The 23,712-nt window shown below is 42.9% G+C and overlaps 1 protein-coding gene across 1 annotated transcript in view; it reads left to right on the top strand.

Annotated features, from left to right (window-relative positions):
* The window catches only part of ephb1 (EPH receptor B1), a gene marked incomplete at its 3' end in the record, with an annotated part of 149,638 nt that overhangs the window by 39,974 nt on the left and 85,952 nt on the right, over positions 1-23,712 (top strand). The window contains exon 2 of the mRNA XM_083991707.1: positions 6,952-7,016. Within this exon, the coding sequence (XP_083847833.1) occupies positions 6,952-7,016 (65 nt within the window). The remainder of the gene's footprint in view (positions 1-6,951; positions 7,017-23,712) is intronic.

Raw genomic sequence — 23,712 nt, 5'->3', positions numbered from 1 at the left:
AGGTGGCGGTGGGGGTTGGGTGGATCATTTCACTGCACACAGCTCTGCAGTCAAATACAGTTTCAGCCATTTAAAATAATAAGAATTACAGTTTGTTATGAGGAAGTCAGTGTAGTAGGCGGGGCTTCGCTGTTGTCCAGGATGCCATTTGCATTCACACCGCTAAAAGAATGTTGTAACGTCTGTCCAAGAGTGTTTGCATCTCACACATGGACCCAAAAGCATCTCAGGTGCATTCACACATGTACTGGGAGCTGTCTGCTTGGGATCAGATCATCCCAGACGGATGTTAATATCTGGTCTGAGCAGGGCAACAATTAGGTCACAACGGTGGACGATGGAGTCACGCAACAAGGTGTGTTGCGTGTTGAGATGATAATGAATGCCAAGTTTGAATATGGGTGTGGTCAGACCTGTGTGTTCTGCTGTAATAAGTAAGTACTGAGTATTCATGGGGTGGGCGTTGTGAGTGGTGTAATCTCATCAGGAGATGTCTCTAGGTAGAAAGGTTTCGCACTTACACTAAAATCAATTAAGTTGTTTGTTTTAACTGACTCAACAGATTGGACATGTACGTTCAGTCAGTGCTTATTTATTGCAGATGAAATCAAGAGTTTTGTTTGTGCGATGTTGAAGAAGACTCTCCTTTCCGATATAAGCACAGGGTCAAAGGGTCACACGACAGAGCCCTGTCTAAAGCCTGGAGATCCCCAGCTTAGTCTTGTCTTCTAGACAGATGCTTGTAAGGTGCGTGTGTCCTTTTTCCAATCCTACATCAAACTCATGCACAAACCCCCTGTAGCCTGTCATTAACTGGAGGCAGAGAGAAAGAAAGATAAGGGGAAGAAATGGAAGTGAGAAGATTAAAAAAAGAGATGGTGGGGGGAAAGCGAAAAAGATGAAAGACAGTGGTGTATGGAGAGCGAAGAAATACGCAGAGAAGAGGGAGAGGAAGAATGCGCTGGGAGTAAGGAAGAAGGGGTATGAGGGAGAGAGGAAAAGAGGGAGCAGAAGAAGGTGGAGGTAAAGAGAAAGCGAGAGGGATGGAAGGGTGGGTGGTGGGGTTATGATGAATTAAAGATGACACTCACTGGCAGCCTGGTTTCTAAAGATCACTCTGTCTGCTAATGTAATGTTAATGAATGCAAATGATGCCCAACCTCTCTCCCCTGACCAGGGGGAGGAAGGGGGAGAGAGAGGAGAGAGAAAAGGAAGAGGAAGAAGCAGAGAGCGAGAGGAGGGAAGTGAAGTGGGCGGCTTGTGTGTGTATTAATGTGCTGTTCTCGTGTGTTTTGTTTTTTTGTAGTGTCCTATGTCACGCCGGCAGCTGATTGAGTGATTGACCACTGAGATATGATTACATGCACACAAGCGTTGTTGTCAGCAGCCTCCCAAGTGTGTGTGTTGAATGTTGAATGTACCTGTCCTGTGTTGGCCCACCCTGCCTCAGGGGTTGGTGGTGGTGTGTGTGTGTGTGTGTCGGGGTTATTGTTGTGTTTCCCTGCTTCCCTTCCACAACAACTCTATTACAAACCGGTAATAGCGTGGAAGGAGAGCGCGGCTGTTCACCAAGTGCCGCAAGGTTGAATCTTAAGTTTTATGCGACGTGGCAGCCCAGATGTGCGAGGCCACGAGAATGTCACCTTGCTGTGATGATAGGATAATTTCATCAGGTTCTGCAGATACTGCATGTTAATTTCTCTCTCTTGTGAGGGCGTTCTTCTTAACATCTGCTGCTAATCTCACTTTGGCTTCTGTAGCTCCCTTCCTCTGTACCATCTCTCTCAGCTTCCGCTTTTTTGTGTGTCTCTGATACTGACCTGGTCTTCTTTTATGCTGATTCTTTTTTTTTCTCCCACTCAGCCAGAGCAAGAGACGGCGATAAATAGACCACCGTTAATATTCATTTAATTCTGTCTATGGCTCAGTGATGCAGGGCTTGTGTATCCCATCACTCCACACTAATGTCTTGGAGGATGGCAGATTATTTTCTGTTCAGTTTTCAAATCAGCCACATTGTCATTTCTGTCTTCAGGGAGACATAGTGTTAACATATTTCTTTTGATGTATTTCTGTTGACTGTTCTGTATCTTCTATTTAAAGCAAAAAAAAAAAAAAATCTTCAGTCTGAGTGACACAACTTTAGTGTGGTGCAGATTAAAAAAGTCTCACATCTGTGTTTGTGAGGATTGTCTTCTCTGTAGAACACAATGATTCAATCAAAGATATCACCTCTTTCATATGCTTCTTACTCTGAAACACTGTTGTGCCGTCAACCAAGTCACAGTTTTCACATCGTCTCAGTGCTCTCAACCATGGACTTGAGTCAGTCCCACCTTCCAGTCCAGTAAACAATAGTTTTTTTGTGTGTTTGTGTGTGTGTGTGTGATTTCCCAGGGTAGTATGAGAGAAATTTCTACACGATTTGTTCAGAAAATACTTTACTCTTTTTCAGAAATCCCCCAAGTGGACAACTGATTAGTTTGGAAGATGCAGCAGCTTTCAATCTTGTTTGTCACTTTGTTTTCAGCCTCGTATTAAGATGCCAGGCTCAGCAGGCTACCATGGGGCTTCATCATTGTTAAGTGCTCATTTCAGTCCCGCTGATTTCTCCTCTTGGTTTTTCATCTCTGTCGTTCTCTGCGTTCTCCGTCTTCCCCTTCAGTCTCTCCGTCTCTCCTTCTATTTGTCCTCCCATCTTGATTTCATTTCTGGGGAAAAGATAAACCTCTCTTAAATAATTCTGTTCAAGGCCCTCGGATTTTATTTCAGCTTGTTGCTATGATCACAAAGAGAAGGCCCTCTCAACCCCAGCATCCAGCATCTGGACATGATTGTCTCATTGAATTACAAAGTGCGCCAGCATCCTTGAAGAGGGGGGGACACAGACATGGGAGGGTTAAAGGAGAGATGAATGGAAAAGATGTGTTATGGGATGGGAAGGAAAATCCGTGGAGAGTTGTCAGCCGTATTGACTAAGGAGCCAGGGAGCTTCAGAGAGACGCTTCAGCACATGTTCTATCGACCAGCAGCCATACAATCATACAGACATGGCCACAAAGGGGTAAATTACACAGACATGTTGCCGTTCTGACTTGCAAACTGCAGAATTAAAGACATGCACAAAGGCTCAAAGAAGGTGGAGACAATAGACGATCCATTCCTACTGCTCTTTCCTCTCTGAACTCTCTCTCCATCTTTTGCCCAAGTGCCGGCGTGATGTAATCATGCGTGTGTATGTGATGTATCATGCGACTGCTTGCTGACGTGTAATTGTGTGAAGAGGGCTGCCTTATCGATCTGTAACGCAGGGCCCCATCAATGTTTAATGCAGTCTCTCTCGCTCTTTCATTTCTCTCCCTCCCTTTCTCTGCCCCTCTCCCCCTATCTGTGGAAACAGCCTACCATTTGGTATTGATCGATCACTTGCTGCTAATGAGAGGGAGCTGTGCTTTCTGGGATTGGAAGCTGTAGGCCCCTAGGTCCAGCCGCGGTTCTGGCTCCACTTGCAACTTCTAGGTTTTGAAAAGTACACTGGCAGTGTATCAGCTTGACTGAGCCTTACACATTGAGCTAACCCACATCCGCTGTGTGATTTAGAGTAACTAATATTCTACGATGTAGTCACAATACATCCTCTGGCCTTGCGGCTCTTCGAATCCATTTAAGGCAGGCTACCCTGACACCTACAAGCTATTGTTTTCCAATAGATTTATGAGCCATGGTTACATAGTCAACATTAAGCTCTCTATGTTAATAATTTTCCCACAGAGTGAACCGCTTCTGAACCTGGCTGTGTTTAATTTATTGGAGCTTGCAGGTGAAGCTGACATTGCAGAATATGAATGCAGCAGAAAACACTCCGGGCTACCCTCCAAACATGTGGGGACTACAGCTCGCTGATGTCTTCCCTTGTCTTCTAAATGACTTAGTGAAAACTAAACAAGAGAGAGAGAGAGAGGGGCAATAGGACGTGTGGTCACACAGCTGCAGTCAGATTTAGGAAGCCAGAGAAGAGGTGGACTAATTGTTTTTACAAGGGTTTTATGGTCAAAGCCGAGGTGGAACCCCGAGTTAAACCACTGGAAATAAGTGTCCAAGCTGCTACTTCAAATGAAAAATTACAGTTCCAGCATTATGAATGAATCTATATCTAGTATATCTATATACTCTATATACTTTTATATTTAAGTATATTTAATATACTCATTTACTTTTTTTTCTTTTTAGATAATATTTAGCAGCAACAATTGTTTTGTAGCTGAGATCATAGTCTGACTTCTAATTTCAGCAATGAGCCAAAAAATGTGCCTCTTGAAATTTTGAAAGAGCCAGCTTTTTATAATTAATGTGTGTAGCGCATTTTAAAGTGAAACTCTTCAAATCCACTTATGATGATGGGTCGTCCACATAACAGCTTATTTAAAACTCACACACAGACACATATGCGAGGGACCTTTTCCAAATCCCCAGGGCGCGTGCACAGGTGTGTGAGGTATTGCATGAAGTGCTGTGTGAACCCCGCCCTGTTGCTAATAACCACTTAGCATACTCCATTTACTCATCTGCTACTCTGATATTTTGCTAATGGTAGACATTAGGTCACATGACCCAGCTCATCCCACTCTCCCTTGGGTCTTTTGACCTTTTTTTGTCTCCTGTCTTTACCATCTTGTGCCCCCCCCCCCCCCTCCCTTTCTCTCCTTTTAACAGGAAATAGAAAATGGCCTACCAAGTGCCTGTGTGATTTGACTGAAGCTTTTGTGATTTCCCCTGAGAAAGGGTTGGCAGTCCCCACAACGCTGGCTGGCGCTAAGGGCTGTTTCATGCTCCTATCTCCCCAGCTGACAGCAAGTCGTACAGGCAGGCAGGCAGGCAGGCAGGCTGGTTGGCTGGAGCTGGCTGTGGAAACTAGACAAGGCAAGCTGATCTTAGGGAAATTGAAATACTCTGATGGAAGCCGGGTGTGAACAAGGCTGTCACTGTAGGTGTACACAGAAAATTGCTCTCTGAGTTGGCTGCTGAATGAAAACGTGTGTGTGTGTGTGCTGCATGCGTCCGTGTGTGCTTGCACGCGTCTTTAACATGTATATGTGTAAGTGCTTGTATGAAGCTGAATCACCTAAAGCTAATTGGTTTCATGTCTCTCCCTGTAAGTGGAGACAGAGAATGAAAGGCATCTTTCCTTTCTCACCAATGGCTTGTCACTCATCCTCAGTGTACCTGTGTTTTTTTTTTAAAACCAAGACCATTTGAATTGACGATGACGGGCTTCAAGTGCGCCATCATTTGGAATGATTTCTAAATCACTGCAAATTCAGTGAGATTCAAAATAAGAGACAGTTGTGGATGTGTGCTGTCCTGTGAAGGAGCAGAAGGGAGGGTGATGAGGGCTGAAACCTTTCCTTGAACAAGACTGTCGTTGTTAGATGTCCCTCATCAACACAACACAATGTGGGCGCCATTCGCCAACCTTTTTTTATTTATTTTTTTGCTTTGATGGTGGATGATATCCAAAGCTGTAGACACGGCAGCTGCAGTTCCTCTCTGGATAATTTCCCACACACCCTGCTTATCTAATATAGATCATCACCCAGACACACCATATCCCACTATTCTGTCTCCCATACTTTATCTGTTTGGTCACAACAAACACAACTGTGGGCATGTTGTGGCAGAGGACATCAGACAGCAAAATATGCCCTGGTTCACTCTCAATAAGATGGAAGGTTTGGGCTGGAGAATGAGCTGTCTGTTACAGGTGAAATTATGAATCTATCATTACACTGCTGAGGCCAATATGTCACCTAGTTTATCACTCTGTAAATCCGTATGTGTGTCTGTGTGTGGGAGGGATGGAGAGGAGCAGGAGAGACCAGTGGTTTGTGATAACTGCCATACTTCTCTCCTTTCCTGGAGCTATATCAAGTTTCCAGACTTCAGCATGCCAACCAGGCTGATATTAATCAAAACAGGGATGACAAAGTTCTTGGGTAAGCTGCCAGACTTATTTGTCTACACTGTGTCACGGAGGATTAGTAAGAGGAGATAGAGCGGGGGAGAAAGGGTAATCTTTGTGTTCTTATATTTCATAAATATGGTGCCAGATATGACAGTTCGGTTAGTGCAAGTCCAAAGTGAGACAGATAAATTCTAATGGGTTTTCCTCTCAATGGCTGAATTGGCCTTTTAGTGTTGTAACCTTCTCTTGTCTCAACATTGTTTGTAACCCGTGCACCGCATCGTTATCAAAGGTACATCTTGAGATTTTGTGGAAATGATCATAAACTTTCAGAGAATCTTTTATTAAAGCTCACCAACAAGCCATAATGTCACTGAAATGTAATGTATGTATTTTCATAAATGTGAGAAAAGAATAGAGGCTGCACTCATTTTCAGGGAATGTCCCCACTAGGAGTAAACAATCTGGATCGGCTTAGCTATGAAAGAGCTCTCTCTGCATTTATACTGCCACTTTCTTTGGTTAAACAGTGTGACAAAGTTCAGCACTCACCCACAAACACATGCAAACTCATGCAGGGTTTCTCATGTGCACACAAACAGACACAAAAATATCCACTAGTTTCGCCACAAATGACTGCATATCGTGCAAATGCACACACACAAACAAAGGCAGGATGCACATACTGTAGTTTCATGCTCACACGGAGAGAACACAATACAAAGCTCAGCATTTAACAGCATGACAGAGGCTCTCAGACATCCCTTCCAGTGCCAAGGCTTTGTTTCCATGTCTCTTGTCTTAACAGAAGTCTAGCAGAGATGGATGAAACGCAGTGAAGGATTCGTCTCCTTTCTGTTATTCGATGATAGTGTCAAGTGATCACTGGGGCTTGAATGCGGTTCAGCTCTGTGGAATAATGCTCAAAATAGCTTCCTTTGAGGCTAACCACTGTCTTTCCCTTTTCTCTTTTTCTTTCTTTGCTGCAGAGACCGTGATGGACACTCGGGTGGCCACAGCTGAACTGGGCTGGACAGCGTATCCCAATTCTGGGGTAAGTCGGTCATTGCCAATACACACACGTACTGAGTACAAACACTTTCAGAAGTTTGTCTTCAAACGGTCTCTGTCGGGAGGAAGATGGCTCGGTCGGATGATGCGTATCATGAAACACAGTGCACGTACAGTTCTACAGGCAGACAGATAAATAGACAGGAAGGCACACAGGATGGGAGTATAGATTTAAGTAGTGCCCAATGTAGCTCCTATTATGGGTATTATTTTCTCTCTGTCCCAGCTCATAATGACTTAATGATATAATGGATCCATGTAAGCCCCAGAACACAGAACCTAAGTCCCTGTAAATGGAAGCTGGGGGGTGGGTGGGGGGGGGGATACCATAGACATAATAATACTGTAATGATACATTTATGCAGGGAAGTGGAGGTATTAGGGTGAAATGGGGAGGAGGAGCTAAGAGGATGGAAATGCTCAGGGCTTTTTCAGGAACTATTTTCAACTTTCAGGTAGTTCAATGCACATGAAAGGAGTGGAAATGGAATAAAGTGCCAAGTCATCAGAATGAGAACAGTGTTTTTTCTTCCTCTTTTTTTCCACAGTATCAGAAGTATGATTGCCCTATTACATTAATGGACCTTAAGAGAATTTTAAGACCTTGTTCTCGCTGCTGCAATTCAATAATTCAATGAAAGGCTCCATAGCCCAACAGTGATAGCACTGGGTCAGGTAGGAGACATCCAGGGTAGACAAAGACTGTTTCCTGCATTTTCTGGGTCTTTGGGTCTTTATGAGGCATTTTACACACGTGTAAATGGTGACTTTACTGCACTCAAACAGAGCTTTGGCTCTATTTGAACAACTGGAGAGTGGGACGGCAGCCCAGTTTTTTTAGTACTAACTAAAACAACCTGGAGTGCACAGTCATTTTAACAGCATCCCGAGCTTGGACCTTGCTCAGGATTATCTTGTATTGCTGTTATGAATAACAACAAACCCTAAAATGCAGTGTTTACATATCATGAGAACATCTAATGTAATCACTATACTAAGCTGTTTTTCCTTACATGTGACTGTTAAGGGGAATTTTTCTTGACCGGAAAACAGGTGGAGGTGGAAAATGAGAAGTGGATTATGTTGCAAAGCAGCCAAAATAATTAAACTAAAAATGGTGTCTGTTGCAAATGATGGGTGTATTTTCATTTCAAAATGTAAAGCAAATATTAGTGAGGATATATAACCTTTTACGATCTTACTCATAGTGTCAGTTGTCAGTTTGACAATTTGGGATGGTTGGAGTGGGATACATTCACTTACATGCATGCAAAGTAGGGCTGTCAGTCGAATTAAATATTTAATCGCCGTTATTCACATGTCCATAGTTAATTGAAAATGAATTTCACATTTTTTATTTGTACAAAATGTACCTTAAAGGCATTATTTAATAAAATGTACCTTAAAGGGATTATTTAATAAAGGATAAGTGTTTAATATAGGATAGACATGCTCCAGTGGTAACTCATTTCACACTGACAGTAACTGCAAATAACCTTGGTTTTATCGACAGAACCATCTGGCAGGACTTTGTGGCTGAACTTACCATTCAGATTTTTTTTTCATTATCCTTTGCGGCGTGGTAAATGTTAGCAGAGAGCTGATTTGTTTCCAGCAATTCAAACTATGTGTCGGGCCAAAGGCGAGTTTAACAGAACCTATGTTAATTGCGCGTCCAAAAAAAAAAACTGCCGTTAAAAGGAATTTAGGTAAATGTGTTATTATTGCATTAACTTTGACTGCGCTAATGCAAAGATGAACTTCTTTTTTTTTGCATGGATTGGCCTCAGCATCTGTGAAGAGGAAATATCCAGTAAGATCTACTGAGTAGAGACATTTACTGTGCTGTTTTCATCGAAGGCTGCTCAGTTCAGCAAGCCTCCAGGCACACAGAGCCTCCTGTCTGTGTCGAGCATAGTTTTCCAAGCTACTCCTGTTGTAGCGGTTCAGGCAGATCTGCTGTAGGGAGAATACACTCACGCCGCTCACTGGTGGAACTCACTTGGCTACACAACTTCCTTGACCTTAGTGGTTTAGTGTGAAAGATGCAGCTTGATTTCGAAGAAATGCACACGCACACACAAGCAAAAAAAACAAAATAACCCTAACAAAAACATGAAAACACACACAGTAAATTGAGCTTTTTTTTGTAATGGATTTCTGTTGCAGCAGAGCAGAAGATATAATTATGTCAACCTTGGTCAATATCTGAGGGCTGCAGGTGCACCAATTTGTCGGTGTACTCTGCAGTTGATTTGGAAACCTAGTATTTAATAAATAAACTGAGGTATCCAACATGGGTATAAATGAACATATTCTACATCATTCACAAGCTGAGTCGAAGGTTAATTAAAAAAAAAAATTAAATCACAGAACCATTACACTGAGGCCTATATGGAATCTGCAGAGGGCACTTTGACATGTATGACTACACATGCTGCTTTTAATAATGATTTATATGTATGTGTGTGTATAGTTAGTGGCTAAGTGGTCAAATTGCTTCTTTTTGTTGAACCAGATCTTGAATATACACACACACACACACACAACAGGAGAAAAGGCACACTCTAGTGCTGTACCTGCGCCATTTGATATACCTCATTAATTTCCTTCCGTAACTCCTCCTTCAAGAGTTCGTAAGAAGTGAATATGTGTGTGTCTGGGTGTGTGTGTGTGTTCGTGTTTAGCTGACCTGAAGGGATGATTTTGAAAGATTGCAGAAGCTGTGTCATTAGTTCCAGTGGTGTAAACATGAGGACATATCAGGGTTGGCCACATGAATGTAGCAACAGAATGCGAGTGCGCTCTCTGTATTAGCATCATGCTCCAGAGAAAGCGAGCTCAGAAGGCAAACAGATGTGTACAATGGACAATAGTACAATATGTTTTCATAATGTATGTCTGCTGCAGCTTTTCTCTATTGTTTCATTTCAGTTGGATTCCTGCTCTCCCTCTGTGGACTTTAGCCGCTCATCAGTTTTTCTCTGTCAGTCCTCTCGCTCTCATTCTCTGTCTTGCACACATGTACACCACACATGCACACTGAATAGCATCACTTAAGTACATTTATCTATACTTATATTTAATGTGATTGTTTGCATCTTTCAACAACATGAAATCTTAATTTTAAACCTGATAATTATTTATTAGGTTAAGCGATTGAAGGAAAAACCGTGAATACAGTCAGATGTATACTGGAGGAAAATAACGATTTCATGGTCATGCGTACACACACCTAACAGAGTTTCTAAAGGATTTTCACCCTTTGCATGACAAAAAATATGGCACCAATAAAGTGGAGTGGGTAAAAAAAAATTAAGACTGTACCAAAGCTACTTATCCTCATAATCAAAACCGATAAATCCATGTGTGGACCTCAAGTAAAGCTTAAAACAAGTAAGAGGCTCAACCATTGCATAATTCATTTCCTAACAGTGAACTTTATTTTTTGTGGAAAAACAAGAACCCCAAGTGCTGAGTAAGAAAAAAAACTGTTAGCTACAGAGCATTTATAGCTGAAAAATGCTGATTCTATATTACGTTAACTTGATGTGGACTGATTTGAAACATCGTCATGTCCAAAGATCTACCTTTTCCATGGCAACTTTCCCCCAGAGGGTGAATATTTCCTACCTGAGTGCCTAAGACCAACCCCACTTACAACAGTGGCCAGTATCAGAACTGAGTCAGCCAGCCCTCGGCCCTCAGGGCTTACCCCCTGGCCCTAGGGAACACCAATCAGACCCTCGACCCCTCTCCATCTGAGACACAGGGTGTGTGGGAGCCAGGCGGCAGTGGTCAGGCTGCTGTCATGCTGTTTTATGTGCTTGGATTTCTCACTCCAGGGCATGCTGCACCGCCGGGCCAAACAGCTCCAACCATTGACATTAGCTTGTCAAGCTCCCTGACATGAGGGCAAACACTTCCAAAAACAAAACACTGCTGAACCTCGACTTACAAAATCAAATAACCTACTTCTCCTTAAGTCCCACCATCGAAGCAGTCCACAGTCAGACATAAAAACAAAAGAACTACGATCTACAAGAAAAACCATGCACTAGTTAACCATCGCTGCTTTTTAAAAACTCATTAGCAGAAACACTTGTCTGATTAAAAACTGAAATTAGTAGCCACTAACAAGAAATTAAAATTAAAATAAAAATTAAATTTTGACATTTAACGTTAATAATGGGCTGGTCCAGCCTTGGTTCTGATCACAGCCTGGGAAGACAAAACTGTAGCTGTACCAATCACACAAAAGCAAAAAGTCAGCCAGTTAGTTATACCTGAGAGAAAATTGAAAGGGACATCTTGCATGATGATGTGGGCTTACTATTCATATGGTTTTGCTTTTGTGAACTTTTCCTCGACATCAAAAGCAGTGATGTCAACTTAAAACTTATGTTTTAACTTTTCTGAACTCTAAGATTTTGGTTTGGATTAAAGTTTGGAGCGATCAAATATGGAATGTTCTCAAAAGAAAGAATACTTTGTAATCAAGTTGGCTGTGAAAGAATAAAAAATGAATAGCTGAATAGAGATGCTGGCAGTCTGAAAAGGTGCTTAGTGGACACACACATTAAGAAATTCTGAGCCTTTACAGAAAAGAAACAGGCGTTTCTTTATCTTAATTTTTTCTGCATCATTCTTGACTGAATTAGATAAAAGGGGAACTAGAAAAAATAGCTTTCTTTTGGGGAGGGGGACGGATGGGATTAGACGAGTGTGGAGTGAGGGAGGCAGGAAGGGAACGAGAGATGAGAGGAGTGCGGAAGAGAAATCTGGTTGTGATGGTGGAGGGGCTGAAGGGGTTGCAGGATCAGGAGGAGGAGGGGGGGATTAGGAGAAACCGGAGGGAGAGAGTTTAAAAGATCAATTGTGTGTGGCAAAGAAAAGGCAGCCCTGTAGCCCAGAAACATTCAGCTGTGCGTGTGGACGGGGGCTTGGGTTATAGCTCATGTGACTCTAGGAGGTCACAGACGGAGCTCAGGCTTTGGGGTGAGAGCCTTGGGGGAAGGGGGTGTTATGGGGGTTATGGGGGTCAGATGGGTGGCGGTGTCTGCGCTGACCGAGGCTGTGGGTGCTGTCGAGCGTGGCGGAACAGGGCAGGTTGTTGTAGTTGTAAGGGGCTTTGGGCAGAACGGGATAAAGACTGGGCGAAGTGAATAGACAGGGGGGTGTGGAGGATAAATACTGAGGGGACACCTCGGACAGGAAAAGCAACGGGAGCGAGACGGGAGCAGGAAGATAAAGAGGAGATTTTCAGAGAAATCCCTCAGTTCTTTTGTTGCAAGTGCATAAAAAGAGGACAGAGACAGAATAGATCTCACCCTCACTTTGTTTGTATTTACTCTCCCATGTATTTTCACAAGCAGGCTCGTGTGTGCTCAGGCATAAATTCAAGGACCTGAATGCACTGTTGCATATGTACACCTGCATATGGGAGTGTGTGTGACTGCAGGTGCTGTGGAGAAGAGAGGGAGAGTTTGGGGGCGTGTCCCATCTTTGCTCCCCCCACTGTGCCCTGTGCTTCAGCAAAGCTCCTGTGGGCCTTTACTGGACAGGTGTCAGCATACACTCAGTGATTCCTAAAGAGCACAGATAGATCTATAACGGCCATCTCGCCATCTGCTGACCAGACTCAATACTCCTCAATTATTCATAGCCTGACAGACAGACAGTCAGACAGACAGACAGGCAGACTGACAGACAGGCAGTGGCCTCAACGGACATAAGGGAACAAGAGGAAAAAAAGAAAGTAAAATTAGGAGAGTGAAAATGAGAGAGGAGGGAGGAAGGGGGTGGTTGAGTATAGATAATAAGAGTCAGAGAAAGATCGAGAGGGGAAAAAAACATTGAGGATGAGTGAGAAGGAGTAAACGTGAGAGAGAGATGGGGGGGTGAGTGGAGGTGAACTCTGAACCGACAGAGTCCGAGCTGAAATGGAATGAGAGGAGAAAAACGACATTGAGTCATGCTGGCTGCGCTTCAGCGGTCGGGTGAGAAGAGTGCCTACATTACATGCGCACAATCACACACACACACACCCAAGCCCAAACTGATGGAAGTATGCACATGATCACGCATTCACACATTTATTCCAGAACATGCGCTTCAACCAGGAGCAGCAAAGTCTGGTAGCTCTGAGCTTTTACTCAACCTCTGCTTTATTTTTGTATGTTTTTGTTGTATTTTGTCAAATACTGATGGATACTTCTGTGGGGAGAGGAGATTCTTTCACTGAAAATAGAGCAGGTCTGGAGGACGCCACCCTGTTCCAGCTGAGATAAAGAGGTGCTTTCGTGGTTGCCATGCTGGTGGTGCAAAGGTTAAAGGCCTGAAGTGGAGATGAACTGTGGGTCCTTTCTGCCGTCAGTCAACATGGGAAATATCAACTCTGCCCAACAAGAGTGATGAGCCGGAGATATTGGTGAAGACTCAATTTTTTCAAATCATAACAATACTTGTGTACATCCCACCAACGGCTGAAGTTCAAAGTAAAGTTCTCCATGAAGTTGGAAGGATACAGGCCAAACATCCTGACACACTTGACTTCAATCATGTTTCCCTGATGGATTCACTGGGGGATGTGGTGGAGAGTTGCACACTGAAGATGATAGAGACCATTCTGAACAACTTGGATCATTCACTTCATGGCACCTTGATGGACCAGGAAAGCAGCGGTGGTGGGCGGCCCTCTCTCTCTCTCTCTCTCTTTTTTTTTTTTGTAATTCACTTTTTATCGCTTTTTAACAGTACAACAAAAAGACCAACATACATGAATGTGAACAATGTCAGGAACATAACAACCTGACATGGAACAAAAACGACCAAAAAAAAAAGACCAAGAAATACTTGCATAAAGTAAACTAATCCATACAAGTAATTACATATATCTACATACACAGGGTTAACCGGCCCTCTCTCTTTGCTGCAGGACGAAGAAAGAAGATCCTTTGTACAGTAGCTACCTTCAGCCATCAGGCTTTTTAACTCTTCTGCAAATGGTCGATGAGCTGACAGACATTAATTTCCCTTTGGGGATTAATAAAGTTATTCGTATATCTCATTATAAATCCTTGAGGAATGGGCATCGTATGTGGATGTACACATTCACACACACATACTGTAGCAGACATCGTCATACCAGTGGGAGACCCGTTTTATTTTACCTCCAAGGTTATTGAGTGTGATTTAGGTGTGTATAGCCAGACAGCTGAACCTGCTCTGTAAGCTCAGACACAGACGTCTCTGCTCGGTGTGATGACTGGAATGGTAATACCTTCGAATCACTTGGATCACAACGCATCCTTGGCTTCCTGTCTGAGTGTGTTTGTGCGTGTGTGGCTCTGTGTTCTTTGGGCGTCGTATTTGTGTTTCTTTTTTTGTCAGACTGTACCTTCTTTGGAAACCGCTCCCGTAGCATGTTTTAACTCTAAACATTTGTTTGCAGGTAAGATTTAATTTACATTTCCAAATCTCATTTGCAAAGGAGACATGGCCAAGAACGCAACATCTACATGTGGTTACACACAAGAGGAGAATATTTAGGAGTGTGCAGAACGAGATAAATTAGGCTGCTTTGAAATTGGATGCTGTTTTTTCCCAACTTGAAAAAAAAAAAATTAACCTTTCTTCTGTTTTCCCTTTTGAAATAAAAGAACATGTGGCTAGCTCAATTATTGATTTCCTTCCTGTGAATTTTCCCTCAATAGTTCACATATAACAATTCTCTTGGATGTATGAGAAACCAAGGACATTTTTTTTTTCATCAAAGTATAAATAAAAGAAGAACATAGTAGAACTAGGACAATATGAAAGAAAGGAGAAATGAATCTATCGTTAATTTGGCATGACTTTGGAGGAGTGGCTGGAGGCTGAGTCTGACTTCAGTGTGTGGGAGTCGCTATGTGTCTATCCCAGTACCTGCAGTATACCTGCCATTTCAGCAGTCCTACAGAGCTGGCAGAAATAACAGTAAATCCCTCTTTTCTTTCACTGCATCTTTTTTTTTTTTTTGTAACCCACACTGACTGTTTCAATGTCTAATTTCCCCTCAGGTTTTCCTTACTCCAGCTTGTCTACCTCAGAGCTCAGACTTTCCGCTCTATCGTCACCTAACCAAGCCATCCTCACCACCCCACCCACCCATCCATCCACCTTCTTTCCCCACCATCCCTCCCTCTCTCCGTCTTTATGTCTTGAGGACAGGCCTGTCAGGTGTAATGCTTTACAGAGATTTTTTTTTTCTTCACACATACACACACGCATATATGCACACATAGACGTTGACAGGCGGGGGCCCCCTTTGCACCCAAAAGCCTCGATACCCTGCCATTCTCCTGTCCCCCGCTGACATGGTCTTTGTGGTTCGTCCCTAAATGGCCTCGCCTTGGGCCATAGGGGGCCAGGGAGCCTGCAGGGCGACAGCTTTCACTCCTCGCGCTCCCTTTCAGTGTTTCTCTCACTGCCTTTACCCCTTGTTATCACATTCCATTTCTGTTCATCATTTTTATTCCTCATGTCTGCTTTAAATAAATTAAGCTCTTAATAGTTACATTCTGTCTGCTGTCTCTCTGGATTTCTCTATTTCTCCTTCTCCATTGCCCTTCTTCCACTTTTTGGCTTCTCATTCTTCTTCTTCTGTACATACCTGCCGGTGCACAAGGTCACACCAGCAGCTTCAGTGTGTATATATACACAGTCATGGTGAATCATTTAGTCTTCCTCCTTATCGTCCCCCACAATAGATCCATAAGGTTGCGGAGGCTGTCAGATATCAACTGAACACACAGCTTTAGCCTTTTGCACAGGGTGACTCAAGGTAATGTTGCTACTGGTAACTGAGGGCCGAGCTGAAGCAGTGTCAGCTACTTGGTTTCTCTCAAGATACCTGAGTGGGTGTTACCAGGGTTTCTGTCAGATACGAGTCTTCAGGAAACAGTTCGGTTTTTCAACACATTGTTTTGTCCTACACTTGACTTAATGAAGTTTTCCAAAGCTGTCATTTAGTTATTTTTTCGGCATGCATATTCATTTCCAAAGACTTTAATCAAGTGAATATCTAAAAATTATTTCATCAGCTTCACACAAACCTTAACAAATGACTATTTTCTTTTACCTCGACAGTCCAAATTAACAACAGGGGACTACTGGCATTTAGAGTTAGCAATACAGTTGAAAATATTATATTAAATCCACAAAATGTGACATGTAAAGTAAAATAAATGAATATCAGGACTGAGATGAATCACCAAAAGACAGATCATGATAATTGTTTTTACAAAATGGTTATCATAGTTGTAGCAATCGCAAAATACAATATTTGTCAAGGGAAAATGTGTATTAGTCATCCAATCCACATTTTAATTTTGTATTTAAAACATTGACTACTGTACAACTTATCTGTTTTCCCATGCCAAGCAACCTTGTAACTGCTGCACCACCCACTAGTTTTTTATGCTTAATATTAAGATCTCTTTTTTGCTGAAATCTGTAGATATGGTGTGGATGAATTGCCTGCAGCTAACATTGAAATTTTACTCTTTAGTGGAAAACCCATTCATGTTCATTTCCAGCCTGCACTCTCTCCTCACTGTAAACAGTAGTGGCTGCATTTAGCAACATCTACAATATCTAGGAGGGTTGCGTCTACTAGCAGCAGGCAGCGTGTAATTAAAAAATAAAGTGTTAATAATGATGTTACAGAAGTTGGACGGAGGAGTGGGGGAGTGAGATGCCTGGGAGGGTTGTTTGCTTGAATTATGTGCGTCACTTTCAGGATCTAAGAAAAAAAGGCATATCAAAGAGATTTGAGAGCATGTAATGAGACCAAATTGCCAATAATGTGTCAACACAGCATTTTTCTCAGAGTATAAACACACATTGAGATAAAAGTTTGGCATGAAAGCAACAAAACAGAAGAGAAAAAAGGCTTGTATACTGTTTGTTTACTCTCAGCAACACCAGCATAAAGTCACGTGTTTAACCCGTCAGTTTAGTAAATGTATCGACCTGGATGTGGGCGTGGCCTGGGAGCAGATCTTCAATGAGTCTCATTTGGACGCAGGCGGACAGAGTTCTGTCCGAGCTCAGTCAAACTGTGTGACTGTAATTATAGAGTAGCCGGGATCTGGCAGGACTGGGAGTGTTTCAGACATCACCATTTCCTCCCCATCCATCACATTCAGCCAGGCGGAACTAGGCCTCAGATGCCCCGCAAAAATAATCATTCCCATGCAACTGGTCTGACAGCAGCCCTCATTCAATAACACAGCTGATCAGAAATGATAATAGCAATCATGCCACTGCATATTTTAGAAGCTGCAGTCTGGCTGTGTGAGAGTGTGTATGTGTATGAGAGTGAGGTGGGAGATGAGGCGTAGCTTACGGAATATGTGAATTTACAAGAGACTTATGAGCATGTGTCTCCCAACAACCTTGTGCGTGAATGTGAGTCAATGTAGCTGCAGTTATTGTTACCAAAGCAAATCAACTGTTGCTCCTAGATGACGTGTCCATTCAATTGACTTCAAGGAAGAGACCCAGAGGTTGAAATGCAAATATCCTCATTAAGTCAGAGGGATCCGAAGCAGCCTTTGAAAAAAAAAAACTATCTGGCTTGTGATTACAGTCAGTGGTGAGCTTTGCAAAATGAGAAGAGCATCTTTCAGCAGGGGCATAAAGAGTTCAATCCCTATCTCAGCTTTTCATGTCCAGCTATAATCCACTGTCCTTCAGAGACCTTGGCCTTTGCAAATCTGTCAGTGTGAATTTCACCTGCATGTCTGCCACTCCTTTTCTTTTGTTCGCTTTTTATCAAAAGCCAGCTCTTTAAATACTGATTTATTCATGCCCAATTATTTGAAAAAAAAAAAAAAAAAAAGATTCTATGAAGGTATACTTTTCCCAGCCTCAGTCCTATGTTGTGTTGACATGAATAACAAATAGGCTCATTACTGAAATGTCCATCCCAAGCCTGTAGTATGAAAAAGCAATCTCCTCCTCGCCTCCACCCACATGTTTTACTCCTGCAATGATAGATGAACAGACAACTCTTAGGTAGAAAGTGCTCACACATGTGCCAGCCATTCCTCTTGGGTTTACAGAGGTAAACACAACACCCTAGCTGTACTGCTGGCGGAAACACTATATAAACACAATCCAGGCCTAGAATTCTTTGGGGAACAAGATGTTAATTTTGAGGCAACTTCTCCTACAAACCATATTCCTTTGAAGGGTAAGCTCAGAGTTGAGTGCTTTAATTTAAAAGGGCAAAAAGAAAAAATTGGTTGTAAACTGCATCAGTAGATCATACGTGGGGACAAAGTCAGCCCTTACTCACTACTATTAAATGCATCTCTTGCCTTGGGTCCTGTTGTAAAAAGCCCATCATCAGACTGAGTATTCGGAGTTTTGACAGCCATTCAAGAAACACTTGCCAGGCGCTCTCCCACTATTTGCAGTGGCATTTTGTAGACCTTTCTAGGCTGAGGAGCTTTAGATGTGGAAATACTGTGAGCTGCTCATCATCCATCTGTGCTCAGTATGTCTGAGCATGTAGCTGTATTAACTGGTGCTGATGGATTTGAGAGGCAGTTTGTGAGTGTGACTCCAGAGAGGATCAGACGGCAGACTGGGGGTTAAAGATCAGCCTAAGAGATGCTTCTCAATTCAAGTCTCTTGTCTTGTGTGAATTGACTTGAGGTTGAATGATGAGCTAAAAGTAGTCAAGACTTATTTTTATGTGTTTTAAGCCACAACCACACCGAGTGTTTTGGCCGGTGTGCAGCGTTACAGTACATCAAGGCAGTAGTAGAAGTTGTTTCGCTCATGCTTTATTGCTGAATTTGTTTGCGTAGCAGCCACTGGCCCCTTCCACCAAATAGCCTGAGGAAAAATGGAGCCCCAGGAACAAAACTCAGAGTGTAAGGATCTTTTTCTGTAGATCTCTAAATTATGCAAGTTGGACAGTACCCATAATGCATTGCAACAGCTTTAGTGGAGACAAGAACTCAGCAGTATTGTTGTTCTTTGTTATCTGCACTGTTGTGTCACCCTACAAATAGAGAAAGACCTGCAGAGATAGAGGGAAAGACTGATTATACTAAAAAAGGCAAAACCTCTGTCTTTCAAATAAGATGCTAATGTTTATTCTTGTGGGTTTTTGGTTTTTTTTATTTTTTACTTTAACATAACAGCTCTGAAACAATTATGACAAATTAAAATAAAAGTCAATTATGGTTGACTGGCTCTTTATGAAATAGAAAATAACTTCCTTAATACAAGCTGATTATTGTGTGAATGACTGTTGTGAACAACTCAAGCAGTTTTAAGGTTTATAACTAACCAGTAGGCTAGTGGTTATTTTGGCAAAATGTCCTCTGATAGGTGCTTAAAGCAGAAGTGAGTGATATATTTGTGTTAATATAAGTCTTAAATAGTTATATCTTCCGACAGCAATCACTTACATAGAGTGTTTGGACTGAAACACGGGTCTCTCAGTCCCTCTGCTCTGCTCTGAGCCGAAGAGAAAACATTTATCGTATCCTACAGTTTTTATCCAATGAGGAGAGAGAACGGCATGCAGGGCTGTGTGTGCAGCCAAGGAACGCCGTGAATGTGGTGACGTAGCGACGAGGACTGTTATGGTGCGTTCAAGGAAACTCGTATTTTTCCGACCGTGAAGTGGTACCAGTTCGATCTGGTACGAGTTCACCGGTCGGAAGTTACGAGTGGCCGTTATAGTGACTTTCACCGGTAAAACAGGTCGGAAAAACACGAGTGGGTTGCCTGGAACGCTACAAAGTCGTAAGTTGTGACTTGAAGCTGTAATTTACGATTTCAAAAGCCTGCCTGGAACGCAGCATTAGCTAAAACGACCGGATCACTCACTTCTGCTTTAAACTTCTTCACCACAAAGTTCATTGTCCAGAGTGAAATATAAGCAAGTGAAGCTCCTGAAGTTCTCAGAGGCCCCTGAAAAAGTTTCCCGTGGTGAAAAAGGGCTGACCATCTGTACTATTTTTGGACTGGACCCCATTACCTTTGCAGCATGTTGTGGCGCCTGTCCTGCTCCCACCATGCCTGTTCCAAATGACTTATTAGTCCAGCCCATTTCTCCTGTTAGTGTCCACAGGTGATACATTCATGCTTCAATGGGTTAGCCTTCCCAGCTCTGAGACTGAGGCTGTGCTCGTCCCCCAGTCCACTGTTGGATGCTGTGGCCCTCTAGAGCGAGACCGCGGCCATCTGAGCTGCTCTGTGTTATTTTAGCCTTTGAAGGTAATGGCAGGAGATCAATGTGATGAATGGCCTTTATGAGGGCAGAGTATCGATGGTTGATGGCAGCGAACTGAGGCTGTGGGAAGGGGAACATCAGCCTGAATATATTACCGCCTCCCCTTCTCCTTGATTCCTCTTCACTCCTGTATTTTTCTTTTATCCATCACCCTGTCTCATTTCCTCCACCCTCTCTTCTCCAGCTCAGCTAGCTGTGACTGGTCATTAACACAAACATTAAGCGCCCTGTGAATCCATAGCCCTTCCATCTCCTCACCCATAAAACAGAGCTGCAGTAATGACACACACAATGACTACACTTGACAATCAGGGGCAGGAGTTGAGCGGGTTAGTGGCAAAAGCAAAGGGAAGCCAATGGGTGCAGTTGGTTGCCGTAATGAGTGTTGTGTTAAGAGGGTCTCGGCGTTTGTCAAGTGTTTTATCAGCAAGAAAGTTTATTCAAGTGATGTTGATAAATTATGGTTATGATGATGCAGAGATGTTTACAGTAAAACAAAATGAGAGGGAGGCGACTTTATAGAGACACAAAATAGTACATCTCTTTTATGTGATGCTGGTCTTTTTGTTTTCCCCATAACTACCATTTTTATCCAGATGTAATCCAGTTCTACTGCTGCTGCTGCTCTGCGCCTTCTCACCTGACTCCACAAAGAGAACATTATCTCTTATCACCTGAACATGTGGCAGCACCGTACAAAAGCAGAAACTGCTCCCGGGGCACATAAAGATAATCAAACCCCTGTCTACCCCCCACACCTTGTTCACCTTGAGCAGATATGAATGATACATACCAGCAACATGCAGTACATGTGCACTCAGGTCCATAATGCATGGACTAAATATACACAGCGCGGGGCTAACAGCGTTATTTTATACACAAATCCTTGAGGAGGAAATGGATGCAAAGACCAGGGAATTCCATTATCAGTGGTGACAGGTGATGATGCCTTCGCTTTTCGCTCTTAGCGGGCAAGGTCAGGGAGATGTCACAGAGTGCAGGAGAAAGATTTGATTTAAATGATGTAAAAGGTCTGTGTGAGAGCATAGAAATAGAAATAGGAAACCTCGGCAGAGTATTGATCTGACTTTAGGGCATGAGCTGCTTACATATGGTGTCCTTGCTACTTAAACGCATGTATCGCATGCATTTTAATGTTGTTACTAGGACAAGCTAAATGATGAAGATGCTGAGGAAAATACAAATGTTAATACTCTGAGTGATCAAATGTTTTGGACCTGCAGACTCAGAAATGTGGTGTGTAGCCTCCAGCTCCTCAGCAGCAAAACAACACCCAGCAAATCAATATGTGGTCGGTAAACCATCAAATTATAAACAGCACGTTCTCAGACACACACATACACACACACACACACACACACACACACACACACACACACACACACACACACACACACACACACACACACACACACACACACACACACACACACACACACACACACACACACACACACACACACAGATACATAAACAGCAGATGAACACAAAGAACTGAAAAGATAATAGCACTTTGTGTTATAAAGTTTAATTTCTGCTAAGTAACTCATGCACCTGTAATAGTTTTGTTTGTCTCTGACACAATGGTGTCACTGAGTACCCACCGAGGAGGAAAAAAATAAAATACATATAATGAAAAATTGTAGTTCATTATTATATGAGCCAATGAATTTCTGGACAGATTTCAGATGGGCACTATCGGAGACGCCTCAGGCCAGTCTCTCTGGCGTGAAAGATGGTGGTCATTTGGCTAGACGAGGGGCGGTGAGGACCCCCTCCTAGACTGGAGCAGACGGGTGCAGAGGAGCCTAGGGCTGGCTGTATTAATGAACAGGCAGTGCTGAAAGGGACAGGTTCCTGTAATGCTGATGAATGGTCATTACAGAGCAGAGACGGGAGAAGAGAGCGGGAGGGGAGGGTGGGAGGGGGTAGAGAAGAGCTGGGCAGAGTGGGCACAGAGGGAGCAGTGGTGAAAAAAGGCTTTAATTTGCACCTCAGATTTCTGTAAACTCGTTTATCATGTCAGCAGTGTCACCGTTGTCCACGTGTCTTCTCCCCCACCCCGGCCCCAAACTCTCTTGTTTTTCCTCCAGATGCTTCCACGTACTCCTTGGGCCAAATAATTTCATCATATACTCCATTTCTGTCCATATCTCGAAACTGCCTCGCATTCAGTGTCAATGTATCACGCATATCTCGTCTCGCATCATTTTATGGACTCATTTAATAAAGAATTGTGTATATTTTCTATCATTTGAGTGGTTGTTGGGGCTGCGCATGGAGACTTGATGTCTTCTCCTCTCCATTAGGCCTGATTGAGCAGCTGGGGCGTTAAAGGTCAGAGGAAGGAGGAAGCACCGGGAGATGTATGCACACAAGAAACACGAACTGACTGGAGGCGCACTCACAACACTATGGACCTCATTAGCTTGTCCTCGCCTACAGCTGTTTGGATCATTTGAGGAAGGGGGGGGCTGCTGGTTCAAATAGGAGTATAAAGAATTGTATTATTACAGACAGTGGAAGTGATCAGAGAAGAAAGAATTCTGTTTGAAACTGTGTCAAATCACCGTCTCTCTTTTACAAAATATTCATTTCAAGTCAGCGGGCCCTTTTATGTTGCTGTCGCAATGCATGCAGCCCTTATGTTTTTTTTTTTTTGGTCCGCTCTGCTGCTGCGTGTATAGCTCTCCAAATTAAAACCTTGTATTGAGTATATCAGGAGACTGTGTGTCTCTTAACAGTTTTGTGCTTGACCAGCATTTGCCCAGCTGGACGGTTTTCTCGTCTGAAAATTTTCATTTGAAAGCGAGCTTCGAGGCAAGCTTCTTTTTATTTCAGTGATTCCTCTTCCTGATTCTCTGTGATGCCAGCCAGATGTTAATGGCACATTTTCATCATGATTTGGCACACTGAGTTAATACCTCAAGGGGCTTCTGATGCTCATCCAACATACTTTGTGGGTCACACCTGCAAAAAAACAAAAAAAAGGGGGTGGTGGGGTGGGGGGCTGCAGTGTATTTCGGTTTAGTGTGTATGCAAATGTCTTTCCATCCGACTGGCTCGTGGCTGCTCTGTAGTAGTCTCCGTCTGTCTAATTGTAATTCAATAGTGCGTAATCTTGAATTTGTTACACACCACATTTTATAATGCGTCAACTCGTTGCTCAGCCACGCTCTGCATAGATGGCAAATACCAGCACAGCCCAAGTAATTACTGGGTTTGTGCTTATACAATGGTAGTACACATACTACAGCTGTTGAGCATATTTAGATAACAAGACAGCAAAGTGGTGTTTTTGCAGTTGCTGCACTTAAGAAATAGTTTATGATTCAGAAAAAGGACATTTCTGTGTTCT

This window comes from Trachurus trachurus (assembly GCF_905171665.1).
Source record: "Trachurus trachurus genome assembly, chromosome: 17".
Lineage (NCBI taxonomy): Eukaryota > Metazoa > Chordata > Actinopteri > Carangiformes > Carangidae > Trachurus > Trachurus trachurus.
The sequence above is the reverse complement of the archived record's forward strand: the minus strand, read 5'-3'. Positions and strand labels throughout refer to the sequence as shown.